The 27905-nt window shown below is 52.1% G+C and overlaps 3 protein-coding genes across 10 annotated transcripts in view; all 3 read right to left on the reverse strand.

The window, feature by feature from the left end:
* Positions 1-29: 29 nt before the first annotated feature.
* LOC106037037 (uncharacterized) lies at positions 30-6183 on the reverse strand. The gene is made up of 6 exons (XM_066980828.1): positions 5269-6183; positions 5057-5199; positions 4560-4636; positions 4049-4159; positions 3184-3287; positions 30-1777 (listed from the first exon to the last, which is right to left on the reverse strand). The coding sequence occupies exons 1-6, from the start codon at positions 5374-5376 to the stop codon at positions 1658-1660; spliced, it is 663 nt and encodes a 220-aa protein (XP_066836929.1). The 5' UTR covers positions 5377-6183; the 3' UTR covers positions 30-1657.
* A 137-nt stretch (positions 6184-6320) lies between these two features.
* On the reverse strand, positions 6321-7970 carry LOC106037038 (alpha-1-acid glycoprotein-like). The gene is made up of 6 exons (XM_048056119.2): positions 7788-7970; positions 7548-7690; positions 7185-7255; positions 6838-6939; positions 6644-6744; positions 6321-6564 (listed from the first exon to the last, which is right to left on the reverse strand). Exons 1-6 carry the CDS (start codon positions 7902-7904, stop codon positions 6502-6504), a joined length of 597 nt encoding a protein of 198 aa, XP_047912076.2. The 5' UTR covers positions 7905-7970; the 3' UTR covers positions 6321-6501.
* A 1091-nt stretch (positions 7971-9061) lies between these two features.
* COL27A1 (collagen type XXVII alpha 1 chain) overlaps positions 9062-27905 on the reverse strand; it is a 198499-nt gene continuing 179655 nt past the window's right edge. For 6 of the 8 annotated variants that reach the window (XM_066980818.1, XM_066980819.1, XM_066980816.1 and 3 more), the window contains 20 exons: positions 25843-25899; positions 25628-25681; positions 24730-24783; positions 23292-23345; positions 21695-21748; positions 21512-21619; positions 21043-21150; positions 19513-19620; positions 17116-17169; positions 16523-16585; positions 16012-16065; positions 15107-15142; positions 14571-14588; positions 14143-14178; positions 13780-13806; positions 13473-13538; positions 12906-13074; positions 12662-12771; positions 11644-11862; positions 9062-11082 (listed from right to left, as the gene is read on the reverse strand). In XM_066980818.1, the coding sequence (XP_066836919.1) occupies positions 10936-11082; positions 11644-11862; positions 12662-12771; positions 12906-13074; positions 13473-13538; positions 13780-13806; positions 14143-14178; positions 14571-14588; positions 15107-15142; positions 16012-16065; positions 16523-16585; positions 17116-17169; positions 19513-19620; positions 21043-21150; positions 21512-21619; positions 21695-21748; positions 23292-23345; positions 24730-24783; positions 25628-25681; positions 25843-25899 (1596 nt within the window). In that variant the 3' untranslated portion in view covers positions 9062-10935. Of the gene's footprint in view, positions 11083-11643; positions 11863-12661; positions 12772-12905; positions 13075-13472; positions 13539-13779; positions 13807-14142; positions 14179-14380; positions 14469-14570; positions 14589-15106; positions 15143-16011; positions 16066-16522; positions 16586-17115; positions 17170-19512; positions 19621-21042; positions 21151-21511; positions 21620-21694; positions 21749-23291; positions 23346-24729; positions 24784-25627; positions 25682-25842; positions 25900-27905 lie in introns of those variants that run through there. The other 2 variants (XM_066980822.1, XR_010826088.1) reach the window with 2 other exon arrangements.

A 27905-nucleotide genomic window follows, 5' to 3' on the forward strand; every position in this document is an offset into this window, starting at 1 on the left:
ACCTGGGAGAACAGAATTCTTAAAGGGAAAAAAGAAAAAATGAGATCAAAAGTAACGGTGGATGTAAAGGCTCAGAAACACTTGGATATAGTTGGCTTAGCTCTGAGTGCTGCTGGACGTTTTCCTCATCTGTTAAGTGTCCATAACTTGTTCAGAGAAGTGAGAGTCCTGGAAAATCTGGAAACTCTGCAGTCTAAGTATGCCCCTGAAGGAACAAAGGAACCTTAAAGGACTTCTAAGTTTTTCAAAAGAAAGTTTTTTTTCCAATTTCTGTCTAAAACAACAACAACAAAAAAAACCACAACTGAGCTATTGAAGGTTCCAGGAAAGAGCTAAATCAGAGGCCACTTGCGCTACCAGCTAACAGAACTCTGTGGGGGCCACACTGGGGCTGGTTCTTACGTCTCCGATTGTCATTCGAGGCTTTTATTCATCTATAACTCTACTTATAAAGTGTTGGTCCTTGCAATCTGAGGAGCTGCTTTCCAGCGGTGTCAGCTTTGCTCAGCTGAAGACATCCCAGCCTTCTCTGCCCCACAGCTTTCACAGCACCCATCTCTCTGCTGTCCTCTCCTGCCCTTCAGCTGGCTGACTCTGAGGTGGGGCGTTAAGATTTTGTCACAAGCTGATAAAGATGCTGGAAGCAAAGGCTGGCCAGGTACCTGTGCCCTGAGACCCCGAGGGAACGTGCTTATTTCACTCTAAAACTCAGTTTTGCTACAAGAAATTGGGCCAAAAGCCCAAGTGAAATGCTCCCCAGCGTGCGCTGCCTTGCAGGGTAAAGGCACCCTGGTGGCACTGCGGAGGGGCAGGGCTCTTCACAGTGTGCCAGCAGCTTGTCCTTTTCCTCCTTTTTAAGGCAGAGATATTTTCAGTGCTTAATTACTAGGTTAGAGCTGAGACTGAATTACCTCCCAGCCACGCAGCAACCACTGGTGCTATTTTTTAACTGTCCCTTACTGTCACAAACACGGAGCAGCAGTGCTGCGCTCCCCTGGGTGAAGCGGTGATGAGGGAGGCAAGGGGTGTCTGTCAGCACCGTACCCCAGCACCGTGCTGAATTTATGGGGTGTGAGGAATTGTGCCCCTTTTCTGTGGAGGAATCAAAATCCTGTGGGCCTGGGTTAGCACCCCCAGCTCCACCAGTGTCACCACAGCCAGTCATGATCCTTGCTGTGGGTGAAGGCTGGGGAGCTCCAGCCTGGCTCAGAGGGCTGGGAGGGAAGGGCTGCAGCAGCCGGGCTCGCTCTGGCAGGAGTTAGGTGCTGCTTCCAGCTAAGCCTCATCTTCCTCTCGGCCCGTGCGCTGAGGAGAAGTTTCTGGCCTTTCATGGATTTCAGTTACGCGTCAGATGCTCGGCACGCTCCTATGAGTGGTAACCGATTGCCCTCTTCTGGTTAGCCTCCATCACTGCCTGCTCTCAGCGCTCCTCTCCAGAGGAGCCCAGCTCCCGAAGCCGGGCCTGGAGCACGCCGTGTGAGGCCGAGAGGCTGCAGCCGCCCCATGCGCCTCGTCCTGCAGCCCTGGGCGCTCGAGGCTGGCTGTTCCCAAACACCAGGCGAGGGACACACGAGGCAAATCGGCTGCTCGATTTCTTTTTTGCACTCCTGAGCCCCAACCTCTCGGCAATGAAGAGTGCTGTGTTGGAGTGAAGCTTTTATTGGTGCTGGTTCATCGTGCTCCCGGCCCCACTCGGTGCTGGTGATGCTGGGCCTGTGGCCGGGGGGGCCGTGCCTTGGGCGCCGCCATCTTGGGTTCCTTCCACTTGACACAGCTCCTTCAAAACAACCATAAATGAATAAATGGATAAATGAAACTGCCACGGCATCAGGAGAGAACGTACTGGAGGAAGAAGTGTGTTTGTTTATCATTTTTTCTTTTCAGCTGATTATCATTTTAAACGGGCACAGAGAAGACGTGCTTTCCTGTGCTGCCCGAAGCACAGACAGGGCAGTGAGCTGCTGCTGTTTTCTACACCCATGCCCAAAAGAAACCAGGTTTCTGGAGCAAAGCTGTGCTGTATCAGTACACTGCACCACCTTGCTCAGTAAGCGGGCTCTGAGGGAAAGGGGGATTCAGGCTTCATGAGAAATAAGCTAAAAGCTCATGCCACCTGCGTGCTCAGAATTGCCCTGGCTCACGTTCTCCTCATACCTGGGGCTGACGCAGCGATGCCCCAGCCTCTGCTCGCCCGTGGCTCCTTCAGCCCAAGGCCTGCATTACATTTGTTTTCCTACTTTCATTTCAACGCACTTCAGCCTTGGTGTCCCTGCACCCTGGCCCAGCACAGAACCCCCCGCTGGCTGCCATCTCCAAGCGCTGCCGAGGGCAAACCACTTGGACATGTTCCCCTCACCTGGGCTTTTCTCAAAGCGTTTCCATTTTGCCCAAATATCAGCGAGAGGCCCCACACCTCTGTGTCCCCTTGTCTGCAGCTGGTGAGTGTGGGCCGGGCCGGGCCCCAGGTGCTGCTCGTTGCCTGAGCAGTCCAGCACCTCCCCGCCACCACGGGGGCTCAACGTGGGCTGTCTGTCCCTCTGTCCACCTGTCTGTCCCCTCCCTGGTTTGTGTGAAGCTGTGGGAGACCCTCTGCAAGGGAAGTCGGGGCGAGCATGGGGAAGGCAGGTGGGTGCTCCTTAGCCTGGGCAGAGGCTGGGGTGAGGGTTGGCTCTGCTAAACTTTTGGGTGGAAAACGGCAGGGAAAAGCTCTGTTTGTGTGGGGAGTGGGTGCGGAGTTGGTCAGTGGCACTGACCCCTCTGTTGGCAGGGGGAGGGGTATTTGGGGCTTTTTTCCTGATACTCTGGGCTTTTGGGACTCAGGGCTGGATTCCTGACGAAGAGGAGCCCTCAGAACTCACAGCCCCAGTTTCACAGCACCCCGAGCTCTTTTTAGTTGAAGTGGGGCCGTGGTGTTCCCAGGGGCATGAGCCCCTTTAGCCCCATGCTGCAGCTCCCAAGGGCAGTGTCTGCTGCTGAGGGCGCAAAGGGAGGACTTTCGGGGCAAAACTGGGGTTCAGGGATCCCCTCTGGGCAGGGGGAGGCAGCTGCAGCGAGTCACCCCAATTCCCTTTGGCTGCTGAAGGGCAGGAATTCACTTTGGGGAGCTGCAGCTCTGTGGCCTGTAAATTGTGGTTGCTGCTGGGGAAGCAATTCTGCGTCTGCTCGGGAAGGGAGGGCACGCACCTGCCTCCAGGGCGCGTACACGATCTGCCCTTCGCTGAGACCCAGGCGCTGGGCGTGCTGGGCGAACTCGTCCCGCTGGGCCTTGCTCACTGTCTGATTTCGGGCTGAAAAGCAAAAGTGTTAACACGGGTTGGAGGCCACACATGGCCCATCGTGCCACCTCCCAGTCTGTATTTCGTGCTCTCCCCTCGCTCCCACGAATGCTCATTGTGGAGGTGCTGGGGTCCCTCACCCCCCCCTTGTCAAAGCCAGCCTTGGGCATCGCTTTTCTGGTTTTTTTACCCCTTCCTTGTTCCCACTTCAACTGCTTGCACAATAGTTTCTCACACTCCTGGGGTGTTCGGAGGGATGTGTGCCCCAGGCAGGGAACGAGGCAGGTTTGTGTTTGCCAAATGTGGCTTTGGACTTCCTTAAGCAATTGCTCTGCAGCCTGAAAGGGCAGTGGGGAGCTTTATCGTGGTCTGATGTGCTGCTTTATGGGGCTGCGTGTGGGTCTGGCCAGCTCTGCCTGTGCCGGTGCTGCAAAGCCACGTGCTCTGCCCCGGGAGGTAAGCACTGAGAAATCACGGTTGGCTTGAAAATATTGAGATTTCACGATGATATCTATGGTGAATTGTATGTGCTTCCTGTTCTTTGAATATTTATGGCGTAACTGGGTTTTGTCTTTAACTTGTTCTTTCTGCTCTGCCCAGAGATTTAGGACTAATGGGATTCTGAAATATTCCCGTGACCCTGGCATGGTGGTTTGGGGAAAAATCACAGCTTTTTGGTGGAACTGCGCTGCCATGTGTGTTTAGCTGGTAGTTCTCTGTGCGTCTGGTGCTGGATGGCAGCTTGAGGTTACCTTAGGATGGAGTTTGCATACCGTAGAGATACAGCGCCGAATACGTCCTCTCCCTCTGCAGTTGGTGCTGGATGAGTAAAACGTCCTCAGAGCTGAGGTTCAGCAGCGTCCCCACGGTCTGCTGGGTCTTGGCTTCAAGAGAGCAGCACAGTTTGGGGAGCGAGAGCTGTGTTAGTTCTCTGAAACGTGCCACAAATGTTCCCCTCCGTTCCCAGAGGGATTGTGAAACAATTTGGAAAACAAGGCGGCCTCCTTCCTCGTCGGAGGGGGCAGGTTTGTTCCTTGTTCCCGGCACGGCGTTGCTTCACGGGCTTTATTGCTGCCTCATGCGGCTGTGCCGCGTGCTGTGAGCCGGCGGTGGGCTGGGCTCGGTGCCCGCCGGCGGGGCCCTGCCATCGCGTGGGGCTTACCAGGGCTTCAGACCCACAAAGCCATCCCGAAATAAAAATCCGTGGGGCGATGCAAGGCACCAGCCCGTGCCCTTCTGAAACACAGACTTAACCACAGCCCCGCGTGCCGTGCTGCCGCTCACCGTGCTTCACCAGCGCCGTGCCACCACCATCGGGGAGGTGGAAGTAGGTGGAGTTGCTGGAGAGACAGCGGCCGCCCCTGCGGAGAGGGGAAAACGAGGCAGAGCTGTGGTGCTGAGCCCCCCCTGCCCCAGCCAGGAGGGCACCGAGCCCGGTCCCACCATGGGGACCTTGGTAGGGAACAATGGGGGGGGGAGCGGTGGCATTGCAGGGCCCCGGGGAGGGTTTGTCTTTGCCTCCTGTGTCCATGGAGCAGGCAGGGGTGAGGGCAGGAGGTCTCGGTTTGGCTCAGCTGGGGGCTGTTGGAGTCAGTTAAGATTTGGGGGAAGAAGGGGGTGGGAGAGCATGCAGGGAGCAGCCAGGAGCTGCTCCTTGGAAAAGCCGATCTGAAACCGTGCCCGCATCCTTCTGGAGAGGCCGGGCACCGAGGGCCGATGCTAACACCCGCGGGGGGGCAGGAGGAAGGGGTCGGGGAGCGGCGGGGGTGCGGGTGTCTCACGCGGCCACGTGCTGGGTGACGAGCAGCTCCTGCCCCCCGGCGCCAGGCTCCACGCGCAGGTGGCCGTGGTCGATGAGCAGCAGCTCCAGGAGGTGCTGGGGCAGCTGGGCGGCCCCGGCCACGTACCGCCACGTCCCCAGCAGCTGCGGGAGAGGCGTGGGGTGGTGGGGGCTCCCTGCCCGGCCCCCCCCCGGTGCCCGGCCCCTCCTTACCCCCGGTGCCGTCGCGTTGGCCGGGCTCTGCGTGGGCTCGCAGGGAGCGGCTGCAGCGGGCAGCAGCACCGTGAGGAGGAGGATGGCGGCGATGCCGGCCGGTGCCATGGCTGCCTGAGGGAGAGGAGTGAGCGGACCCGCTGGACGGACGGATGGATGGACGGACGGACGGACGCTGCTCACTTGGGTGTTTGCTTTTGCAACGCGGCTGCGCGCAGCAGGGGCTGTGGTGGCGCAACAGCGGCTTTCGGGGAAATCGCCCCGGTGAGGGCCGGGTGCCTGGCCCTAGCTCAGGGCTCTCGCTGGCCGGGCAGCGCAGGGAGGGCAATGCACTTCCCGCATCTAAAAGTGAAATCTGCCTGAAATTTCCCCGTTTCACTCCCCCCCCCACGCAGCTGCTGTAGTGGCTCTGCAAGAGAGGAACCGGGCCGCTCACCGGGGCGCAGGCGATGTCGCTGCCTCGTGCCCGGGTGCAGGGCTTTGGGAGCTCTCTGGGGGTGAGCTGTGCTCGGCACAGCGGGGCTGGGATGGCCTCCGGAGGCTGCCCGGCCTCCAGCCCTAGGCCAGGGCCAGTCTGCAGCCAGCCGCTCACGGCACTGCTGTCCCTGTGCTGCTCCTTTCAGATTTTCCTTGGTGCCTGGTCTGAACCCTCTGTGCAACCTCCCTATTTGTCCTGCTCGGTGGCCCCCGTGTGCTGCCACATCTGTGCCCAGCTCTGTCCCCACACCCCTGGGCAGGGCACAGCTCGGGGTCTGGCTGTTTCTGTTTGTGTCCTGTCCCCGAGCCCCGCAGGCTGGACCTGGTGGTGGCTTTTCCTCCCCTCTGCCCTGCTCAGAGGCACTCGGGGCTCCAGCTTCCCTGGCGTGCCTCGGGGCTGCTTACGGAAATGAGCCCGCAGGTTAGGTCATCCCATCCCCTACATCCCTGGGTTTTGTCTGACATTGGGTAGGAGACGGGGTCCGAGCTGGGCACCCGGGGGTGGCGCCCACCCGTGCCCCATCCCACGTGTGGGTGCAGTCTGCAGACACGGGCGCAGGGAAGGCAGGCAGCAGGCGGGTGTCACACAGGCTTTATTCCTGCTTGACGTGAGAACAGAAAAGGGACGGGGGTGTGGGCCCTCCGTTGGAAGAAAAGAACTCGCCGGGACCTCCCGAGGCTGAGCCAAGCGCCGGGAGATGTCCCCACGCAGGGGCTGGGGACCGCGTGCGGGGGGGGGATGCGGGCTCACTCCAGTTACACCTCTGTGGTGGCCGAGGCGGCTTCGTCCTTCTCCGTGCCGTCCGGGGGACAGGCGTCCTTGGGGAGAGGGGACAGGAGCTTGCACCCACCCAGGCACACAGTCCCGGGGTGCCCCGTCCCCCCCGCGGGTCCCTACCTTCGGGGAGGTGATGAAGGTCTCCTCCGGCGTGAAGCCCAGGCAGCGCAGGTGGGCCCGGAACTCCTCCAGGTGCTCCTTGCTCACGTTGGGCGTCCGCGCTGTTGGAAGGGTGGCGTTAAAAAAAGGGTGAAAAGAACGGGTTCGGGGGCGCTTCCCCTGCAGCCGGCAGCCGTGCGGGGCAGCGCGCTCACCCGAGAGGCTGAGGCCCAGGAAGGACTCCTTGCTGTGCTTCAGGACCAGCAGCTCCTTGTCGGTCTTGATCAGCTCGGCCATGGACGCCTCCTGCCCCTCCACTGGAAGACACGGGGAGCGCGGGGACCCGCGTTGGCGAGCCGGACACCACCGGGGACAGGCGTGTCCCCCGGTGCCGATGTCCCCAGTGTGCGGGGCTGGGGGTGTCCCCTGCCCTCAGACCCGTGTGTGGGTGTAGGGAAGGCCCGGCGGGGCAGGGGGTGGGGTTCCTACAAGGGGCAGGTTTTGGGGGACGTGTGCCGGGAGGGGCTCAGCGGGGCGCTGCCTCTGGGGGCTGCGGCCTTACCGTGCACCAGGGTGGAGTTGTGCCGGAAGATGAGGATCTTGCTGGCGTTCCTCACCACGCACGTCTCGTTCCTGGGGGGGCAGAGAGGTGAAACGGGGCACGCCTGCCCCAAATAAACCTGGGGAGGGTCCTCGGGCTGCGGCCCCCTCCCTCGCCTCCCCTGAGTTTGAGGCAGGGCAGCTGGTAGCGGGCTGCAGAGCTTGGATAAATGTGGGGTAACAGCTCCCAGCCCCGAACTGGGCTGCTGCCACTCGTTTGTCCCCCACCACGGTGGGACCAGAGCCCCCATCCGCAGCCTGGGGTGGCTCTGACCCGCATCCGCTGCCCTGGGGCCATCGCAGCCCATCCCCGTCCTGTCCTTACAGCCGCAGGGTCTCGGTCACGTTGAACTCATCGTCGTGGCTGCCGGGCAGGAAGGCGAAGGTCGCGTACTTCAGCTCCTTCATCTCGGCCACGTGCGGGGGGTAGGTGGAGGCGCCCATGATGTACACCCAGTGCCCCAGCAGCTGCCGACAGGAGCAGAGCGCGGATTTGCGGACTCATTTCCCCCCGGGGATCGCGTGGGCGCGAGGGATTTTAGGAACCACGGGTGTCACGGCTTACCCCAGCCACGGTCGCGTTGTCCATGACGGCCGGGGTGAGCGGGGCGCAGGCGTGGGGCTCGGCCGCGTGGGCACGCACCAGCCCCACGGCGAGGACGGGGAGGAGGCAGGGCAGCATCGCCGGCACCGTGCGGGGCTGGGGGGGGGGCTGCGGCGAGGCTGCTGCGCGGGTGGGACGTGGCCGCGCGCCGGCACTGTTATATACGGCCCCGCCGCAGCCCCGAGGTGCTTATTTAACCACGGGGCTGTTTGCTCAGGCATGAAGCAATAGCGGGTGAGTGGAATTAAACTGGCAAAAGAGTGCATTTTTTCCGGCAGGAAAGGTGAAGGAAAAAAAATAAATGCGTTGCACCGCTACGGGCTTTTGTTCTCGGAAGCCATAACTCACCCTGCGGGTGGCGGGCCGGGCACGCTGCAGGCTGCAGGTGTGTTTGTGGAGGGTGCCGTGGGGCAGCGAGTGCCGCTGGGGGCTTTTGTACCTGCCCTGCCTGGGGCAAGCAAACACCTGCCCACGGCCTTTGCCCTTACGCCAAAAAAATCTGACTTTTTTTGTTAATTCTCTCTCCCCTCTTGCTGCTCGTCTCCGCCCAGCCTTGGGTTGCCACCGCAGCCCCTGGGCCATGGTGCTGGTAACGGTGCCCAGCACTTGGGGCTGACCCGCGTGGGAGTGCTAGGACTGGGCTGCCAAATCCAGGCCGGGGGCACGAGGCGAGGGCACGAGCAGCAGCGTTACAGGGGGCTGGGGTTGGTGGGCACACAACCACGTGCGTTACGTTTATTTATTCACCGTGACTGCTTTCTCCCCTACCGCAGGCCGTGCGTACCAGCAGCAGCAGCCCCGGCACTGCAGCCCCGCACGCCCCGACACAACGCCCAAGGGCCAGGCTGTGAGCAAGACGGTGCCTTCCAAGGCCACCTCGGAACCACTGAGGTGAGTTTGTGGTTCAGCAAGGAAAAAAAAGCTCATCCCTTGTCCCCACCACCCTTTCCTCTTGCTCCCCAGCTCTGTCAGGACAGGGACGACGATGAGAAATGTGCCGATGGCCACAGCAGAGGACGTGTGGTGGTGGGGAGCTGCGGGGGCGCAGCCTTGTCGTGGGCTCAGCATCGCCCTGAGGGCTGGGTGGGCGCTGCTGTGGGAAGGGGATTTGGGGCATCCCCTGGGATGGGGGCCCGGGGGCCCTGGATGTGGAGAATGCTCCTCGCACCCAACACCATTTCCCGAGAAGAAGTTTAAAAAACAAAACAGAAGAAACCACAAACATAAAAGTCCCGTTTCATTGCCTCAGTTTTAAATATTTATTTAAAGTCCAAAAAAAAAAAAAAGAAAATGAAGAAAAGGAAAAAAAAAGCGTAAATGAGAACAGACGGTAACTGCAGCCGGGAGCAAACACACAAGGGCAGCGGGGAGCCGGGGGTGAGGTATCTGTGAGCGGGGCAGAGCGCGGAGGGTGAGGTATTTGAGACGGATCCTGTTAACCTGTGTCAATGGTGGTTGGCAACCAACCAGCGGGCAGTAGTAAAAAAAGAATACACCAAGAGAGACGCACATATATTTCTTTTTCTTTTTTTTCCTCAAAAAAATAAAATCCATAGTCCGTATGAGACATGAAAACTCCAAACAGGCACTGAAGCGTTTCCGATACAGTACAGCTCCGATTACATCAATATTATTCCTTATATAGAATTAAAGATTACCATAATTATCCTCTTTAAAAAAAAAAATCCTCCAAATTTACATACAGAGACTAGATTTCTACAAAACTTAACAAAAGAAAACCCCTCCAAGCCCAGCCGGGGTCTGGAACCAGGTACCATCCTCTCAGTCTCGGCAGAGGGGCCCGGACAGAAGGGTGCAGAGCTGGGTTTAAATACGCGCTGAGCCCGGGGAATCGCTGCGCGCGGAGCCGCCACGGCCACGGGGCCACCACAGCTACAGCAAAACGAGTGAGTGACCTGGGAGCCGGCCCACGCAGCGCCCTGAGGCTTCATCCTGCAGCGGCTGCGGGTGAGCTGGAGCCCTCGCTCTCCTCCCAAAGCAGTGAAGTGCTGACTTAAAAAAAAAAAAAAATAAAGAAAAAGGCAAATTTGCTTTTAAAACAGCTTGTAAGTTATTCTGGATGCGCTTTGAGTTGTTGCGCAGGATTGGCATCCGTGGCGATGCAGAGATCCCGTTAAAGGTGTTCTCTGATTTAGCTGTAGATCGCGACCGCCTCTCCTCCTAGAGAGACGGTCCTATGGGCTTTTCTTGGGCCTGTGGCAAGACACTGTAGCACCTTCACAACCTTAAATAAAGTCATATATATAAAATAACACACTTTTTTTTAAGAGCACCAGAGATTTCACAGTGAGAGGTAGAAACAAATCAGACAAGCCCATCCTCTCTCTCTATTTTAGCACCAATCTCTTCCCCTCTCCTCCTTCCATTCCCCTCTTTCAGCTTTGGGACTCTCCCCTACCCCACCACCACGCCTGAGAAGGGACGTTGGTTCAACTCACCCATGGAAGGAGGAACTTAGTTTTTTTTGTGTTTTTTTTTTTTCTTTTTCTTTTTGCTTTAAATAATATAATATATATATTTTGTTTCTTCTAATATTGCACATCAAAATGCTTCCGGTACGCAGAGCAGCCAGATTCGACTTGCGGCTCCGCCTGGCAGAGCCCGATGCAGCGCGTGGCCGTCCGGGAGCGACGAGCTCTGCGAGGGAAGCTCTATCATCTTTTAATTACTTTTCAATGGAAAGAGCATTTGGTAACTCAGGAACCAGGTAAGACAAAAATGGGGGGGAAGAAAAAAACAAACCCACACGCTGCAAGTTGCTTGAGGTTTCTCTCGATATTTTCTTTGGTCATGGAAAAAGCTTTGTGTGTGTGGAACCGCTTGCGACACCTAGTCCCCTGATCCCTTTTCACTGGTCACGTCCCGACTGATACCCGCTTCCCCTACATCCTTCGTATTCCTCCTTTCCACAACCTGCTGAGTTCAGTAGATCACGGGTTTTTTGAGACCTTGAGCCAAAGGCTAGAGCAAGAGTTGACCCAAAAGACACAGCCCAGCTGTCCTTGCTGCAGAGAGGTGGGAGATGCTGTGTGAAGACGTAGGCCAAAAGTGGGGTCAAAGCCTTGGAGCCCGGGTTTGGCGGCGTTGTTCAAAGGAAGCACACGGGGCCGACCTCGAGGTGGTATTGCTTTCCTGGCTCGGATGGGGGAAGGTTGTAGATGTTGACGATTGGCAGCTGCTGAGGGTCCTGCGTCCGAAACGAAAAGAGAGTCCGATGCCAGCGTCCGTCCTTGATCTGCGCAGGGAGGAGGGAAAGACAGAAAAAGCTGGTTTACTGTGGGGTGGATCTTGCTGGAGAGGAGTGAGTTTCACTGTGGTGTATGTTTGAAAAGCCCTGAGCAGGTCTAGTGAGAGGTTTAGAAAAGCATTTTGGGGAATAGCCTTTATCCAGGTCACGTTGAGGGAAACAGCTTGAAATGGCAGCATAAAACTCGTGATGCGGTGGGAAGCCCAAATGCAGGCACACTGCTACCATGGCAGCATGACATCAGGCACGAGCCGAGCCCACTGCCTGCTGGTGGCAATCCTCCCTTCTGCCATGTACCTACACAACGTGTAAATTTGGAATTCAATTTTTAACTTTCTGTTTGAAGGCAGTCTTCCTAGCAGGAGAACCCTGTAGCACCCTGGACTGGACAATTAAAGTGTTAAACAGGTATCTTAGCCCCTTCTCCCCCCTTTTTTTGGGGTGGTCATGGAATAAGAACCACAGGCATAACCTGAGTCCTGTCACGCACACTGAGTGGGTTCAGCCTGGCATTTCTCTCCACCTCTCCCCTCTTTCAGGACAACGTACCTTGCAATCATCAGCTGCCACTTCTGGCTTGAGCTGACCTTCTGCCTCAAACATCTGCCCGTTCCAGGCCTTGAAGCGCACGGCTTTGTCCGAAGGTTTCTTGGATGAGCCTTCCCGCCAGACGGAGGTGTTCAGGCAGTGGATGGTGATGTGCTGTACCACCTCCGAGCTCAGCAGGCGAAGGAAGTTCATCTGGACTCTGCCGACGTCAAAATCCAGCTGTGAAGGTGACAGAGACGTTAGTGTGTGCCCCCTGCAGCAGGGCTGGGGGAGAGAGCGGTTCGTCAGTGTGAGAGGCAACAGCAAAGGCGTTCCCTGGGCTCTGTGCAAGTCTGGAGGTGGCTGTGCTGGATGTCTGAGCCCCAAACTGGTTCTGCTGTGAGTGTGGGCATGAGGGCCAGGTGCAAAGTCAGTCTGGAAAGTTGGCGTGGGGACACGGCAGGTGCTTTATTTTTCGTAACAAACTGGTAGGTCCTTAAGCAGGAGAAAAATAATGTGTGCTTGAATTCAATACGTGCTTCTGCAAGGAAGCGAAGCAGCAGTCTCTGGTGGGCACTGCAGATGAACCCAGGTAATGCCATTGGTATTTTGTGGTACGGTTACTTCCTCAAGAAAAACTCCATGGCATTCACTTCAGCGGCAACTTGTGTATTTAAGCTGACCACACTTTTTCAAGTGGCAGACAACAAAATGCAAGAGTGACCTGAACATAAATTAATCCAACAAAGCATTTGGGAGCAGCATGTTTGCAGGCCTCTGTTAAGGTTATGGGTTAATTAAACACTGCTGGAAACATGCTGCTCTGTCTTGAAAAGAGTCAACAACGTAGGTGTATTTTTAACGCCATGAGAGCAGTGCTGAATGCTACCAGCACAGCTGTGCTCGCTCTGCTGCCCGGATTAAGGCAGCTTGCTGGGTTACAGTGGTCACTGTCCTGTGTTCTGGGAGAACACGCCTGTGGGTAAACATTTCGTAACGGTTGTATGGGAAATGCTGCAGTGGGGTCGTGTGTGTGTACCTTGGAGACAGTGATGGGGCTGAGACATGTCTGCCCACCGTTGGTGAAGTTGCAGACGACCTGTATGGTGTCCGAGGAACAGCCGAGATTTGGGTCGATCCAGTAGGTACCTAAGAAATAGAGGATTTGGGGATTAACAAGAAAACTTAACTTTGCTGTGCATAAGCAAAGGCAAGTCTTGATTCCTGCATTACTGGTCCCAGGGAGGGAGACCAGTACGGAGGGATAACTCGGGGCTTCCTACCATCGTTCATCTTCTGTTCACAGTTCATGAGGTCTCGACAGATGCGTGCAGGGTTTTCCTTGGTGCCCAGGGGTCTCTTGATGCTCTGAATGAGGTTGCTGAGGTAGTGTAGAGTCTTAAAGATCTCCCCTCCATGGTCTAGCATGAGAAGGTCTGGATGCTGGTAACTCTGGAGAGAAAAGGAAGCAAACTCAGGTGTGCCCTGGGGGCAGGAGGTGCTCTAACCACAAAGATTTCTGCTTTATAGTGGGAAAACTCCGTGGGCCAAAGGCAGGCTGTGACAGTGAGCTGTGACTCTGTGAACTGTCTTGCACGGGGAATCGCTGCCATGCTGGCAAAGTCACGATGGCAAAGCCATGAGGTTTCAAGCGTCACAAGTAACGGAGCAGGACCGCGTTCTCTAACTGGTTCATTGCATGCACAAACCCCGGTAACTCCACAAGCAGCAGACAAATCAGAGCTTTGTGGACAGAAACTCCAAGCAGACAAAGAACGAGCAGGGCTGGGACTGTTACCAGCCTGCAGCTCCAGCACAGACCAGGGAGGAGATCGACAGTACCCCCGTACCTCTGTCTTAAGCGCGGTGCTGGAGTCAATCAGTGTCTGGAAAGCAGCCCCAAAGCCATCTTGTTGCTGGTGTGGGGTGAAAAAGATGGTAACTGAGACTGGGAGAAGCTGAACATGCCCCGATGCAACCAAACACTTCTCAGTCTAGGGGTGCAATTCAAGGCCTGCTCTGCTAACACAGCGTCTCTTGCTAGACCTGAGTGTGTGTCTTTAGGGTCCCAGCAAGCCTTTCTTGATGTCCCAACAGCACCTCAGCTCTGCATGATTTATTATCATCATTAACAAATGAACAGAAAACAGAACTTACAAATGAAGCTGGAATTCCTGGAGGTCCCTAGAAATCAAAGCAAAAAAGGGGCATCAGCCAGAATGATGGGCATTCACTGTTGCAAAGATGCTCATTTATATCCTTTTGAAATCCTCTTTACCCTGAGTCCCTCAATACAGATGAGTGAGGGAGGCAACAATGCTGTCTCTATAAAATACTTGGAGATGGTTTGGGCTAAAGTGCGATAAACACTAGTCCATTCACACACACACACGTTTTTGCATATGAGGAATGGGGCTAAGCTATAATGTCCAATGAGTGAACAGTCCCTCTGGAGAGTATCGCTGCAATAACTTCAGCTTGTTTCAATAATGTCTTTGAACTCTTTCCACGTATACGTACCGGAGGGCCAGGGTGTCCTCGTGGGCCTGGAGGACCCTAAAGACAGAGTGGCATCAGTTAGTGAAATGTCTTCAATTTGCATTGCTGTTTCTCGTGGCTGTCACCAGAATGAGTCTGTTCCCTGCCGAAATCCTCCACATTTTTAACATTTTACAGTATCCTCTCCCTCAAACCCTTCTGGAGACAGGACACGGCCCTGTTTCCTCCATTTCCCAACTTCGGGTGCATCTGTCTGTACCTGGTCCAGTCCTGCTGTATCTCTTGTTCCTAGCCCTTGGTTCCTGAGCTCTCAGTAATGCCAAATCCCCAGGTACGCATCATGTTCCCTGTATGGACAGTTACCCACCCCACAGCGTTATACTTGCTAGAAGCAACTGTTCTGTTTAAATAAAATATATTAGTCAGAAAAAGTGATTTCAAATACTCACCCTTGGACCTGGAAGACCCTGTAGGGAAAATTAAAAAAAAAAAAGGAACTGTCAGAAGATTCTTAAATTGATGCTCATTACACCCTGTACAGTCACGGCAGAGCCCCTGCGTGCAGACCAAGCACTGGGAGCAGTGTTGTGGTCCCAAGGAAGAGGAGCAGCACGTGTCCCGTACACCCGACACAGCCCCTGCGTGCTGAGAACACCAAGGAGCTACAGGAAGGCGTGAATCCGTCAGAGCCCCTGCGAGAAGGGGAATGGGGGCAGCAGGAGGGAAGTGCCCTGGCACCACCACCACTCGGACATGTCCCTGTGGGAGGGACACGAGGGGGACAGCCTCCAGCCACTAGCTGCATTTTGTGCCTGGAGATGCCACGGTCATCATTCAAGTGGCAGCTTTTGCTGGGCGATTGGGTTAAGTGAGCTGGAGTTTTAAGAGTAGCGTAAGTCCATGAGGACATGTGGGTGCGTGTGCGCATCATCTCGCCCACGTGGGACCTGATGCCCGAGCAAGAGAACCCTGGGTGCCCACTTACCATTTCCCCACGGCTGCCTTTGTCTCCCTTTGGCCCCTGTGAAAGCACACGAGACGTCTGTCAGTGACTGCAAGCTGCGCTTCTGGATGCATTGCCACCCAGAATCACCTTGAAAGGACCCAAGTGCATCTCAAAATAAATCTTATTCCCCACTTCCATTCCATCCAAAACAACAAAAAAAAAGCCATTCCTGGACGTTTCAGAGATGAAACGTGGAATGAGCAGAGCACCCTGGAAGCAACCCCGCATGCAGCACGGAGGTGCCCAGACCCTGCCTGCCGTGAGCAGCCGCTCGCCTGCCTTTAGGCACAAGTAAACCCTGTGTCCAAAGCACGGGGCTGCCGGCATCTTCCTGGTTTTCACCTCCGCCAACAGCAGCCTCTTTGTGCTGAGCTCTGAATAACTTCACGCTCATGTTTTTATGAAGCACTGACCTGAACTTTAGTCTGTGTTCAGTGCCTTTGGCATTTTGGGGCAGGCAGAGATTTTCAACACTTCCCTGAATCCAGCTGTTCCTGGTCTAATACATTTATCAGTTTTCTGTTGATTTTTTTATTTTTATTTTTTATTCTTCCCTGGGGCCCCCCAGGCCAAGTTCTCTGGAAAAGCTGGCAACTTGCTTTTGAAAAACTAAAATAACATTCTTGTCTTCTAGTCTGATCTTTCTATCCAAAAACTTGCACTTAAATAGAGTTAGTCCTCACTTTTAAGTTAGTAATCCCCCCAGCTACATATACAGCCAGAGACTAAATCTTGAGCTTCTCTCAAGCTGCTCATCTTGAAGATCGCTTTGTTTCCTTCATTACAGCAGGACTTGAGATTTAGTTAAGATGGCCACAAGCATCTTGGATCTCAACCACTGTGCCCTGCTAAAAACTATAGGCAGAAGAAAGGCAGATACTCACTGGGCTTCCTGTGGGACCCAGAATGCCAAGCGGCCCAATAATTCCTTCTTTTCCCTAGGTAAGAAAAGATATCCATGAATCACCACGTGGGAACCGATGGTCAGTTTTACCACGGCAGACTCAATGACGACACCAAGTCCCTTTGCAGCTTTTCAGCAGCAAGACCATGGTGTTTGTGTAGCTGAACTAAAACCCTTTCAAAACACAGGTCTGAAGACACAATCCCTCACAGTGTGGTTGTCACAGCCCATGTCAAACCTCACAAATTCCAGAAACGGAGGGATCTCAGTGTAGCTGGAGCGATCTGTGCAGCGGTCAGAAAAGCATGACGGTCTCTAAAGGCAGGAGTGCCCCACGCACACGTGGGTCAGTACACGTGCTCTTGGTGGCACCTTGGCCGCAGCTTGGCTGATGGGCACTTGGTGAACTAGCACCCTGTGGCCTCACAGAAATAGAGGCCAGAGGATGGAAGAAAATGCTCCCAAACCAAACAAACTGCAAAACCACTCACCATGAGGCCAGGCGGCCCACGTGGTCCCTGAATGCCTTTGAAACCAAGGTCTCCTGGGGGCCCCTGCAAGCAAACACGAGATGCCAGGTCCCATTAACAAACGTTCCCCACATATGTGCCCCTGCTTACAGCTCTGCTGCAAGGGCAGCGGTGCTGCCCCTGGTCTATGGGAATGGGACGGTCCAGTTTTAAAACATTCCCACTCCTCTTTTGCAAGCCTTTTACTTTCTACAGAAAACAAACTGGTTCCCCTTCACCAGTAAAATTATACGCCAATAAAGTGAGTCTAAATTGATGATTGATGCTGGAGAAATGAATGACAGCAAGATGTTCAGGTGGGGGTCTACAGGACGCATTTTCCATCTACAACGTACCCATTTTAACAGGAATAAATTTCATCAAAGCATATGTAAATGCACAGTCAATGATTCTTTCAGACATTATGATGCATACATGAAAGAAAGTTGGAATCACAATTTAATTTCAATAGTTTCTGCAGAACTACAAATAAATAATTTTTCAGCACTTATTGCATTGTCTGGCCACAATAAAGAGAGACTAGAAAGCCAAGTGGTCACAAGATAGCCTCTTACCTTTGGCCCAAAGATGCCCGCAATCCCTGGAAATCCTGCCTCACCAAAGTCTCCCTGGAAACAGCAGCCAAGACAAACACAAGAACAAAGAGCAACAGTAAGTTCACATTGAACTGGTCACTTGAAGATACGCCAAGAGCGCAGCAGCTTCAGAGAACGAGAAATCCATTAGTATTCTTCAGTCAAAGCAGGACTGATGAGAAAGAAGTATGAGAGCAATCTGAAGGAGGCATTACACAAACATCAGGCTAGAAGCAACTCCAGAACATCTCACAGACTAAGCCTTTTTGCCCCCAAGACAAGAGGCATACCTACAATATTTCTAGCAGATGCTTGGCTAGCTTGGAGAGCTTGGCCCACAGTCAGCAGGAGCAGGATGAAGTGCATCTACTCTGAGATTGATCCTGGAAGTCCATGCTCCAAGCCCTTTAAAATAAGCACTTCTTTTATTTCTGATACCAACTGGACTGACCTACTGAAGGGTAGTGTCAAACTATGCTGTCAAAAAAGTGTGTGTTCCTACAACATAACCTCCCATTCAAAACCAGGAAAGCCATACATATCGCCCAGTTCTTTTCCTATTAATCCCTGCAGGGATTTTTGCTCACTTTCTTAAGAAAAACAATAATAAAATATTTGGAAGACCATCAAGCTTGGATTAGCACATAGCATGCACTCTGAGAATAAAAAAACCTTACTGGGTAGCACATTCATATAGAAACACCCTCATTTCACCATAATGTTTAAGATATATGCCCTTTGACATTTCTGGGCTTCTCAGATGTTAAAATGCAAAGTGATTCAATGTTTAAAAAAATGGGACAGAAACATGCACCAGATGATTCATCTACAGTCTCAGGAACACAAGAGATGGAAAAGGCTTGTTTGGCCTCTCAGCTGGACGGTGTGACCCATGCTGGATTGTACTTTACAGGATGTTTTACAATGTCTTGTTCAGCCCGGTTGTAAATGACTCAAGCGATGGGGTTTCCACCACCTCTATTACAAGGCTATTCCAGCGTCAGTCTAGAGACCTTACTGTTAGGAAGTTTTTTCCTGCCACGACAGTGAGAAACTGCTTGGCAAGAAAGGTCTTGGTTGGACTCGGTGGAGTGTAAGAAACTTTCCAAGCATACAAAGTGATTTCACTGCCCGTTTACGGATCCTGGAAAGGAAACTCGCTACTAACAGAGGACTAAGGCCTTTCCTGTTTTACGAGAACCAACCAAGCCCTCTTTCTAGCGGAATTTAGGGCAAAAGTAAATGAGAAGTCAGAAGGGTTTTAGAGAAATCTAAATGCCATGGAGCCTTCTCAGCTAAGGGGACCTGATCAGTGTTTATGCAGCAAGGTATGCGCCAATTCTGGGCAAAGCAGCCTGCCACATGCAGGCACAAGAGGCAAAACAATAATGTTGTCGGCTACCACCTTCCAGCCTGAATTCTGCCATCACAGGGTTGGATATAAAACATGCAAATACAGCAGCTACCTTTAATTGAGGTATTGAGGATAAACATCTTGTCCCTTGCTTTGTGTAAGTCCTAATCTCTCTGGTTTTATATCTGTCGTGTGCTGGAGATGCTTAAGCTGCCTAGGCAGGGAGAGGTTGCACAACGTCTGCGCATGTCAGGTGGCTGGAAGGTGGCCACTGGTGCCAAGACGCTGAGGGTTTATTAAAGAGACTTGAAAAGGCCCCTGCTTAGGGGTTTCTATAAGATTTCTAATAAGTGAATCTAAAGCGTTTAAGTAGGTATAGTCTTGTCTACTCTGTAAGGGTGACTCCTGGCCTAAAAAGCTCCCAATCTAAATAGTTCAATATAGCCGCGGGCTGAGAAAGTTCGACACCTCAGTGGTGAGCTGGGCAATCCCACTGGTACAATAAAAAAGCACAAAGGATTAGGAGCCTGCCCTGCAGACAGGTGTGGGAAATTAACTTCTGCTTATACTGATGGCTCTTGGTGCTCCTCCCACAGCGTGCTCTGAATCCGCAGCACCGCTGCCTTCCAGCCTGCACGGGTGATGCCTGCTCCTGCATCTCCTGCACGTCCCTGGTGGAGCTGCAGCTCCCTTCACCTTTGGGATGGTTGGATTGCAGGAGCGGCTGAGGGAACTGGGGTTGTTTGGTCTGGAGAGGAGGAGGCTCAGGGGAGATGGGCACAGCCACGTTGTCTCGGGGAACGCAGGCACGGATTAGATGTCTCTGCACACAAGTGAGCAGTGAGGAGCAGAGAAGCGTGTGCGCTGGAGGGAGCTGCACTGACGCTCTGGCACTGACATGCAAGGTTTATGGGTTTCCTTCTCCATGACTCTCCCGGGGTGCACTCTGCTGTCCTGGCCTGAGGGTCTGCACCTCGTCCTGCAGCGTGGGGTCAGCGCTGCTCAGCTCAGCGGTCACTCACCGGCTGGCCTTTGGGGCCTGGATTGCCAGGGCTCCCTGGAAGGCCCATTCCTCCTGGTGATCCTCGCTTCCCTGTTTGGCCAGTCTGTCCAGGCAATCCTCTTTCACCCTAAAAATAACAGAATTCAAACAATTCCAAAGGACAGGAGCTAAATATAACAACATTCAGCCGAAATAGCCATAGATGGAAAGCTGGAAAAAAGTTGCTCATCAGGATAAGGAATGTGGTTTCATCACGAGATGCCTCAGGTCTGCTAGGGCTGCAGGATGCGAGGCCAGCGATGGGCATGGCTGGGGCCCCTCCTGAGCCCCATGCAGGGCAGGAGCTGTAGCAGAGGGGTGCTGCCTGCCTGGGGGCTGAGCACAGCAGGGGGGCGAAGCATCTTCCATTTGCACTTGCGTATGTTGCCTGTCCTGCCCAGCAGTTTCTCATAATCTCGTCCCCCTAGCAGCCTAGCAATTGATGATTAAGCCATCGGAAATGCTGAAGTCATGCCAAGGCTTCAGCTGGAGGACTTCAGCACCAACACTGCAGCTCAAGGACAGGAGTGGGGTGTCTGAGACCCAGCACCGCTCTTTGCTCCCCAGCTCTTCCCTTTGCCAGGCGCCAGCAGCAGCACAAACCCCAGCTACTGGGACGGAGCATCCGTGATGGTGAGTGCCCAGGGTGGTCGAGCAGGTGGCCAAGGGGCAACCAATTTCCCTGCAGCCAGGGTGTGAGTGTGGCACAACTACACAAGGGTCTGTCAGCCACTTCTGGTAAGAGCCTGTTATTCTGCCCAAGGCAGCTGGAGGGCAGCAAGTGACAGTTTAAGAGTGATGTGTTAGAGGAGGCATAATTTAAATCAGACCTGATAGCCCCAAGCCCAGCTGGAATCTTCCTACTTAGAGTCTTTCTACACATGGCTCAGTTGCTGTTGGTCCAGTTTAGGTCCTGTGGCCTGTCTGGACCAGGGCAAGGACCAGTAAGAAACCCAGCTGTCACTAAGCAGCTTTTCCCTGTTTCCACCCAAAGCGATGCCCAAGCCCATGCTGGTTCCAGCAACTCCAATCAGGTAAATATATGCTAAAAGCAAGTGGCACAATTTCCCTTCACCAGCTCAGGCCTCACGGGGCCGCAGGGGGAGGATATCCATGTTTCAATGGAGTTGTCCGTCTTGGACATCGCACAGGCAGGCTGTAGCAGTTGCCTTGCAGCTTCTCCAAGGTCACATTTTTTAGCTGGGTTTCTAATGAATGGGAGCTAAAGTGTTCGCAGTGTGGGTAGAGGTATTTGTAAACGCCTGTGCTCACAGAACTTTGACAAAGGAGGAAAAGTTGCTGGGACATTCAGCTGCTGTGAACTTGATGAAGATGGATGGACAGACGGATGGATGGATGGGAAGACTGGATGGAGACTGACTGGGCCTCCAGCTAAGTGAAAGGTGGCAGCAGGAGTTCAGACTTTATTAGATCCTGGAGAATCCAAGCTCTAGAGACGTGAGACTCACAGACTGCATAGCTCATAGAAGCATTTTAGTCACAAACTCACCTTGAATCCTGGTGGTCCCTGTGCCCCGGGCAGTCCTGGTATGCCAGGGTTCCCTCTTTTGCCTGACATCCCTGTTAAACCTTCTTCCCCATCATCTCCCTGCTCTCCCTAGAAATGAAACCAAGGAGAGGTTATGAAACAAGGCTCTCTGTCTCCACTTCTACACATCTTCTGGGGGCACAGGGTTACGATTCTGCCTTCAGCCAGCAAGCACATATCTGGGCATGGGTGGACTTGCAAATCTGCGCATGCAAGAAGCTATTGGTCAGGCCAGAAGCACAGGGTTGTTTACAGACTTGGCCACGCCTGTATGTGAGATAGGAAGAGCAACATAGGATCCCACTCTGGGTACATGTAAATGGGGATATCTGTGGCTGGACTACATCCATTTCTCCTGTGTTAGCTTTTATTTTTCCAGCTCCTAAGTTGCACTTGCTATCAATACTATGAGGTTACAATGCAAACTCACCAGCACCCCAGGCACGCCATCCTTCCCAGGCACTCCGTCCACTCCAGGGGCACCCTCTTGACCCTGCCTTCCCACCACTCCTCGAGGACCTGGTAGCCCAAGGGTGCCCTAAAATCACAAAGGGGTTAGCGATGGAACTCCTGAACAGCATCTGCTGGGGCAGAAAATCATTTTTTTACCTACCGGTGAGCCTCTGCTCCCTGCACTGCCCCTTGCTCCTTGCTTTCCTTTTTGACCCTGCAAGGAAAATAAGAAAGACATCTAAAATTGCAGCAGCTCCAGCACAACTCCACTTGGGAGCCTGACTTCAGGGTGTGCTTTTGGATAATGGCTGGAAAGAGTTTTATAAAAAGGAGATTTATAAAGTCAGTTGCTCCAACACTGGGGAATGAACTGCTATTTGGTTTTATTACAAGTGATTCTTCTTATGTCTTGAGAGTTCTAGGGCAGGAATGAATAGCTAGAAGGCAAGGACCTACATTTTTCCTAATACAGAGCAGATGAGGACAAATAAAGCAGGATGAACTCAAGGGAGGACTCAATACACTGGCAAACATTAGAACAAGATGCTTAAAACCTGCGCCCTCTTGTCTGTTCATTGACAGCACAGCACAGAACCAAGGCAAGTCTTCTGCAGGGTGTTCAGTAAGGGCATTTCTCCCCTAGGTAGCTCCCTGTATTTTGGGAAGTTAATGGAAAAGAAAATGGTATCTTGTGTCTAAAATTTGCAATGCTGCTTTGTGAATAAAGACGTAAAAGAAATACTCCAGAGGTTTATTAGCTGTAAAAAGGATTAATTTCGGCAGAATGAATGGAAAACTCAGCCTCACCATCTTCACTAGGGCTCTTTTAGTGAGGTCATGCACTAAAGCACTTTTAAATTGAGGCACTGCATTTTCTGTGCATTGTTTCTCCATCTGCAGAGGACCAGGCAGGCCAGCTACATGAAAGAAATATTCCTGGGGGTACTTTCTCTGCTACTCATTAGACTTAAAGGTAGTTCCAGATCATCCACTGAGGGGTAGAGTTTATTCATCTTATCACCTGGTATCCTCCTTGCCAAGAACACCTACTGTAGGTTAGGCTATCTTCTGGCATTACCACAACGGGGTAAAAATAAAAATCCTAATGCCTGCCAAAAGGGAGCAGGAATTTGCTGAGTATTGAGGTCACATTCTTATGTTTTAGCAAATAAAATCCCCGCTCTGTGAGAATAATTAGCAGGCTGTCATTACAGCCAGATGTGGAAGTTGGAGTAGGTACCACACTGAACTTTGAAGGAGCTGTGTGCTGTGTTTCCTTGCTCGGTAAAGGCAAGGAGTTAGAGGGACTCTTCCAGGAAAGATAAGAACTGCATGGATAAATTGACTCCCTAGCTGGAAGGTTTCAAGTCAGAAAAGTTGATGGTTCAGGTGAAGGAGAGAGGCACTCGCCTGGCTCAGATCCCCTCAGGGACAGACAAGCTGGCTGGAGCTGGAGGCAGCACATGGACGGGTGTGGGAAAGAGGCACAACCCATGGCAATGACTAAAGACCTGCCCAAGATTCACCTGTCATGCTGGAGCTGCTCTGTCTTAAGCTTCTCCATTTTCAAAAAGTCAACTAACTGTTGGGTTTGGACATTAAAATGCGTGTTTACAGCCCTCCCACTAGGTTTTCCACAGTCTTTCAAGGTGCAGACCATAAACAAATCAAACATGTTGGAAAACACGTGACAGTCCTCTTAATTAGACATTTTCTTCAAACTTGGGACACTATGAATCCACCCTGCTGAAACCTACCACATCACCTTTGGATCCCTTTGCTCCTGGCTGGCCTGGTGGTCCAGGATCCCCCTACAAAACATAAGCAAGAAAAATCTGCTTGAAATTCTCTTCTGGCAATATCTTGCACGAATACAAAGAACAGCATTTTTTGTGCCCTAACAACGCTGACCGTATGGAAATAATTCACGGGAACAGCCTGTGCTCAGACAAGCCTCCTGGGGAAAAAAGAAGCAAGGAACTGTCTCCAGAGAGCATTTAACAGGGTATCAATTGGAGAAGAAGCGACGTTACCCCCTCACTTGGGTGGTGCTCGTATTCGGGGGAATCATTCACTAAATTCCAGATTGCGCCTGGAAAACTGTGCCCAGAAGTGAGCAGGAGGGAGCCTGGTTTGAGAAAGGCACCACACAAGCTACGTGCAGAACGAGTGGTTCACACAGCAAACGCATCTTGAGTGTTGGTACCACCTCCCTTTTGCGTGCTGCAGCCCTTTCCTTGGTTTTGCCTGGGTGTCACATCTTAGACAGCTACCTATGGAAACGCGAAACTCTTCCTGTTCAATTCCCCACCACACGTCTCCATCTTTTCTTCTGGACATCCAGATTTTTGTGTATTTGTGTTGGGCAGTTTCTGGAGGACCCACCTGCAGAGCTCTCTTCAGCTTGTTTCTGAGCCACATTTCTCATGCCCTTCCCTAAAGACAAGCCAAAGCTCCCGCTTCCATTTGAAGCACTGACATCTGCGGGGAAACCACCCCTCAGAATAAATTTACTCCACTGAGGAATGCAGCAGCTCTACCCATTTCCAGACAGAGCACATGACAGAGCACTAAGATTTTAGCCCAAACTGGAATTTGTTGTTCTTCCCAGCAGCCCTACAAAGATTGGGAACCAATTCGACTTTATTTCCCAGTACAAACTCCATTTAATGTGCTACTGAGCTCATGGCTGCAATAGTATGCAGATATAGTATGTATGCTTACATACACAAATTAGATGCTGCCTTATATAGATACAGGAATAAAGAATCCTTTCCTTAAATTTGGATTTAATTTAGCCTTTCATAATGCACTGGCCTGGAAGGAAACACTAGCCAGGCAGAATAAGATGGTCCTGCCCCACACTGGACCAGCTCTTCCCAGAAGCACGATTTCCAAGTGGACCCTTCCAGTGTCACCCATCTTGCGCTGCCCATCTCCTAAGCTTTCTAGTCCTTCTTGGGTTCTTCACAAAAGGCAGTCCTAGGGGCACGCTTTTGCAAGTGCCCCCTGTTCTGTCACCTATTTATTGGTCCCAACATGTGACTCCAAATGCCCATTTCACAGGCCTGGCTCATGGAAACGCACACCTTACAGCTCACCATACATCCCTGCTGCAGCCCTTCCTACCTTCCTCTGTCTCTTTTTCATATGCATGTGACATTGGGTAGCTTACAGTAAAGCAGCATCTCTTACAGGTAAGCCTTGCTGTCCAGGTTTTCCTCTTTCTCCATCAAGCCCTTCTTGACCCTTAAATAAAAAACAAGAGAAGGAACATTTGTTTGTTCTTGGGAATTTCTGTGGCAATGGGGAACAAAAACAGATGTAACATGCAGCATAGGGCAGGATACAATGAACGTATCTGCATTCTGCTAATGCACCAATGTTGAAGCTGTAGTCTACATGCCACCACGGATATGCATTGGAAAGAAGTAGCTAAGAGGAACTGCCAGTCACTAAGCAGGAGGGAAGGCTTTCTAATGTGCCCCTAAATACACACAGCAGTCATTTAAGTTAACAGTTAGAGATTGCTGTCCTACAAAATACAGCAGCAACACTGCTACTCTGGTGAATTTAAACTCTTCTGTACATTCCTGCAATGGGTTGCTCTGATCACAAGGAAGCTTCCACACACCCAAGTTAACAGAAGTCTTCCCATGAAACAGTTACAGCCATTGGCACATGAGCCTTCAACTTTGTCTGACTTTGACAATGACCTACCTCGTACACATCTTCCCCAGGGCATTTCCTTGATAACCACAAATAATCCTAATGAGAAATTCCTGCTCCTTCTTCCAGTCTAGTGTGCTCCAGGATGTGCACGGCATTGTTAGATGCTGAGCTGCAGGAGCTACGTTTGACTTCAGCAAAATTTTTATCGCTTTAGGAAAAGACATCTGAATTTCTCTTCCTTGTTTGAAACACAGCCATGTGCAGCAGTTGACAAGGGACAACAGCGGGTTATGAATTGTGACTACTGGGCAAAGGGTAGACCTTCGGGGGGCTGATACAGATTGGGGGAACTTCCCCAGGACTATAATTTCTGAATCACTTACTGGGAATAAGACAATCGTTTACTGGAAATAAGACTCACAGGATAACCAGGGTCTCCAGGTTCCCCTCGATCTCCTCTGTCACCAACGGGGCCCTACAACAACACAACAAAAGGTTTAAGTTAGACGTTAGCAATCCCATTATCCACAGAATCTCGATGGCTTTATGCACGTTCTACAAGTAAGGAAGCAACCCAACTAGTCCCCTGGCAAAAAGCAGGCCAGGACTGATTAGAGATGGGATTTAACATCTTACTCTGTCTCCGGGTGGTCCCTGCGGGCCTTCCACCTTCCCGTCATCACCTTGTTCTCCCTGTGAATAAAAATAGTCGTATTAATATAGATTACAGCAGATATAGCAGATGTTTCTGTACGGACCTGATCCAGTCTTCTCATGGGCATGTAAGTCAAAGTCTGTGTTGATTTTACTGATTGTTCATCCAAAGAATGTCTAAATTTGTTTTGTTTTGTTTGTTTGTTTCACATCCTGTGGTACCCTGACTGTTCACATCACTTCCCTGATTTCTTTGGTGGTTGTTTCTGCCTGGTCTTACCATCCTCGCTAAGGAACCAGGTGCAAAGAGTTATATTCAACAATTCCTAAAACTAAGCAAGAAGCATGTAATTAGGACAATATGAGAAACAGTATTCTGCCTCTGAATTTTATTGCCAACAGTCAAACCAAACTCTTTAATCAAGCACTTCCCCACCCTCACTGAGAGCAGCCTGGGCTGTCAAGGGAGCAGGGGTGGTCTGGGCGGGCTCCCTGATTGTGTGCCACCACCGTGGGCTTCTCTGACACTGAACCAGGTGAGAGGGTCGGTCCCTTATGCTCGCTGTGTGAGCAGCTCCGCTCATCGGTGGGATGCTCTCCAGCAGGAGCTCAGAGCTCACGGTTTGGCTGGCAGATAACATCACCCGGATTATTTATAACTGAGGTCTCTCTAAAACATCCACAGAGAGATCCCTCAAGACTCTCAAAACAGAAACTGTTTTTTTTTTTTAAATTCAGTTGTGTAAGTCACTTGAGGTCATGGTGTCCTATTTTCTCTGGAGTCTTGCTCAGACATGGCTGTTTCTTTGCTCCCCATAGAAGATGGCTAAATTTAAGCTCCTTTGGTTTTTGGCTACTTCATATCAGCCAGTCTCTGGCACTCAGGCTCCTTAGCGTGGATGCATCTCACAGCTCCTTTGATGTTGCAGCTACTGGAGCGAGGAGGTCTGGGGGATTCTGGCACTGTGGAGCTGCTGTGTTTGGACTGTTTGGTATGCGTCAGCATCCAAAATGAACATCCAAATGCCTTGAACAACCAAATCCACATGGCTATGCAGCCACGCGTCTTCCACAGACTTCTGCAATCCCCTGTGGCTGCATCAGCCTTTGCTGGTGTGCTTATGTCCGTCTTTGACTTTTTCTCTGTGACTCTCATCTTCTGCTTGAGTTGGAGCTGCTGGTAGTAAGGGTGCCTGTGCAGTTTCTCAGTGGGAATTTCTCTGGGAGAAGGTTTTTGGGGTGCGTTGCTAATATAAGATGTCTGCTACAGACATAACTGGAGCAGCAAATAAGCAGCGGTGAAAAAGCTCTTAGACAATGGAGCCGATGGCTTGGCTTCCAGAGGGACTGCGCACATGGCTTGGAATCGGGGCTGTGCCACTTCTCATGGTGCTGAGCACCAGGACCGACACTTGCAGCTTGGTAGAACGAGACCAGAGATTTGGAAAATCTCCTGCAGTTAACCTCAGCAGGTAGCAAAGAGCTCGGTGCATCTCTCTTCATTACGTGCTTCATGACAGAGGCATTTTCTTTCTCTGCTGCTCATTTCTCTCTCATTTGTTGGATGGGTGCTGCCAGGATTTCAGATATAATCCCAGGTTATGGTTATACATAGCCATGAGAGATCAGGTGTTGGGTGATAAAGTGTTTACATGTCTGTTTTTTGGGGGGAGGTATCTTGGTAAAAAAAATAATTAAAAAAAAATATGTATATATATATACACGGGGAGAACTGCCAGTATGGCTTGAGAATGCAGTACTGAGCAATAGGGATGGAGAGATTTGGGTGGCAGAACAGAGGGAAAGAAAAGCAAAGCCTAACAGGCTCGGCCAACAAAGTTTCCAGTGCTAATGAACTCACCGACTGAAGTCGGCAGCAGAATACCTGGCAGCTCATTTAATTTCTAGCCACTATCAAAGGAGTGTAGGATAGAAGAGAAACAAAGCCACCATTTCTCAAGTCTCAGAAAAAAATAAATAAATCCCAGTATACGTGTTACCGCGCAGAAGTCTTGGCACCAACTGCTTCTGCTCAAACAGGATGT

Source organism: Anser cygnoides, chromosome 20, assembly GCF_040182565.1.
Source record: "Anser cygnoides isolate HZ-2024a breed goose chromosome 20, Taihu_goose_T2T_genome, whole genome shotgun sequence".
Classification (NCBI taxonomy): Eukaryota; Metazoa; Chordata; class Aves; order Anseriformes; family Anatidae; genus Anser; species Anser cygnoides.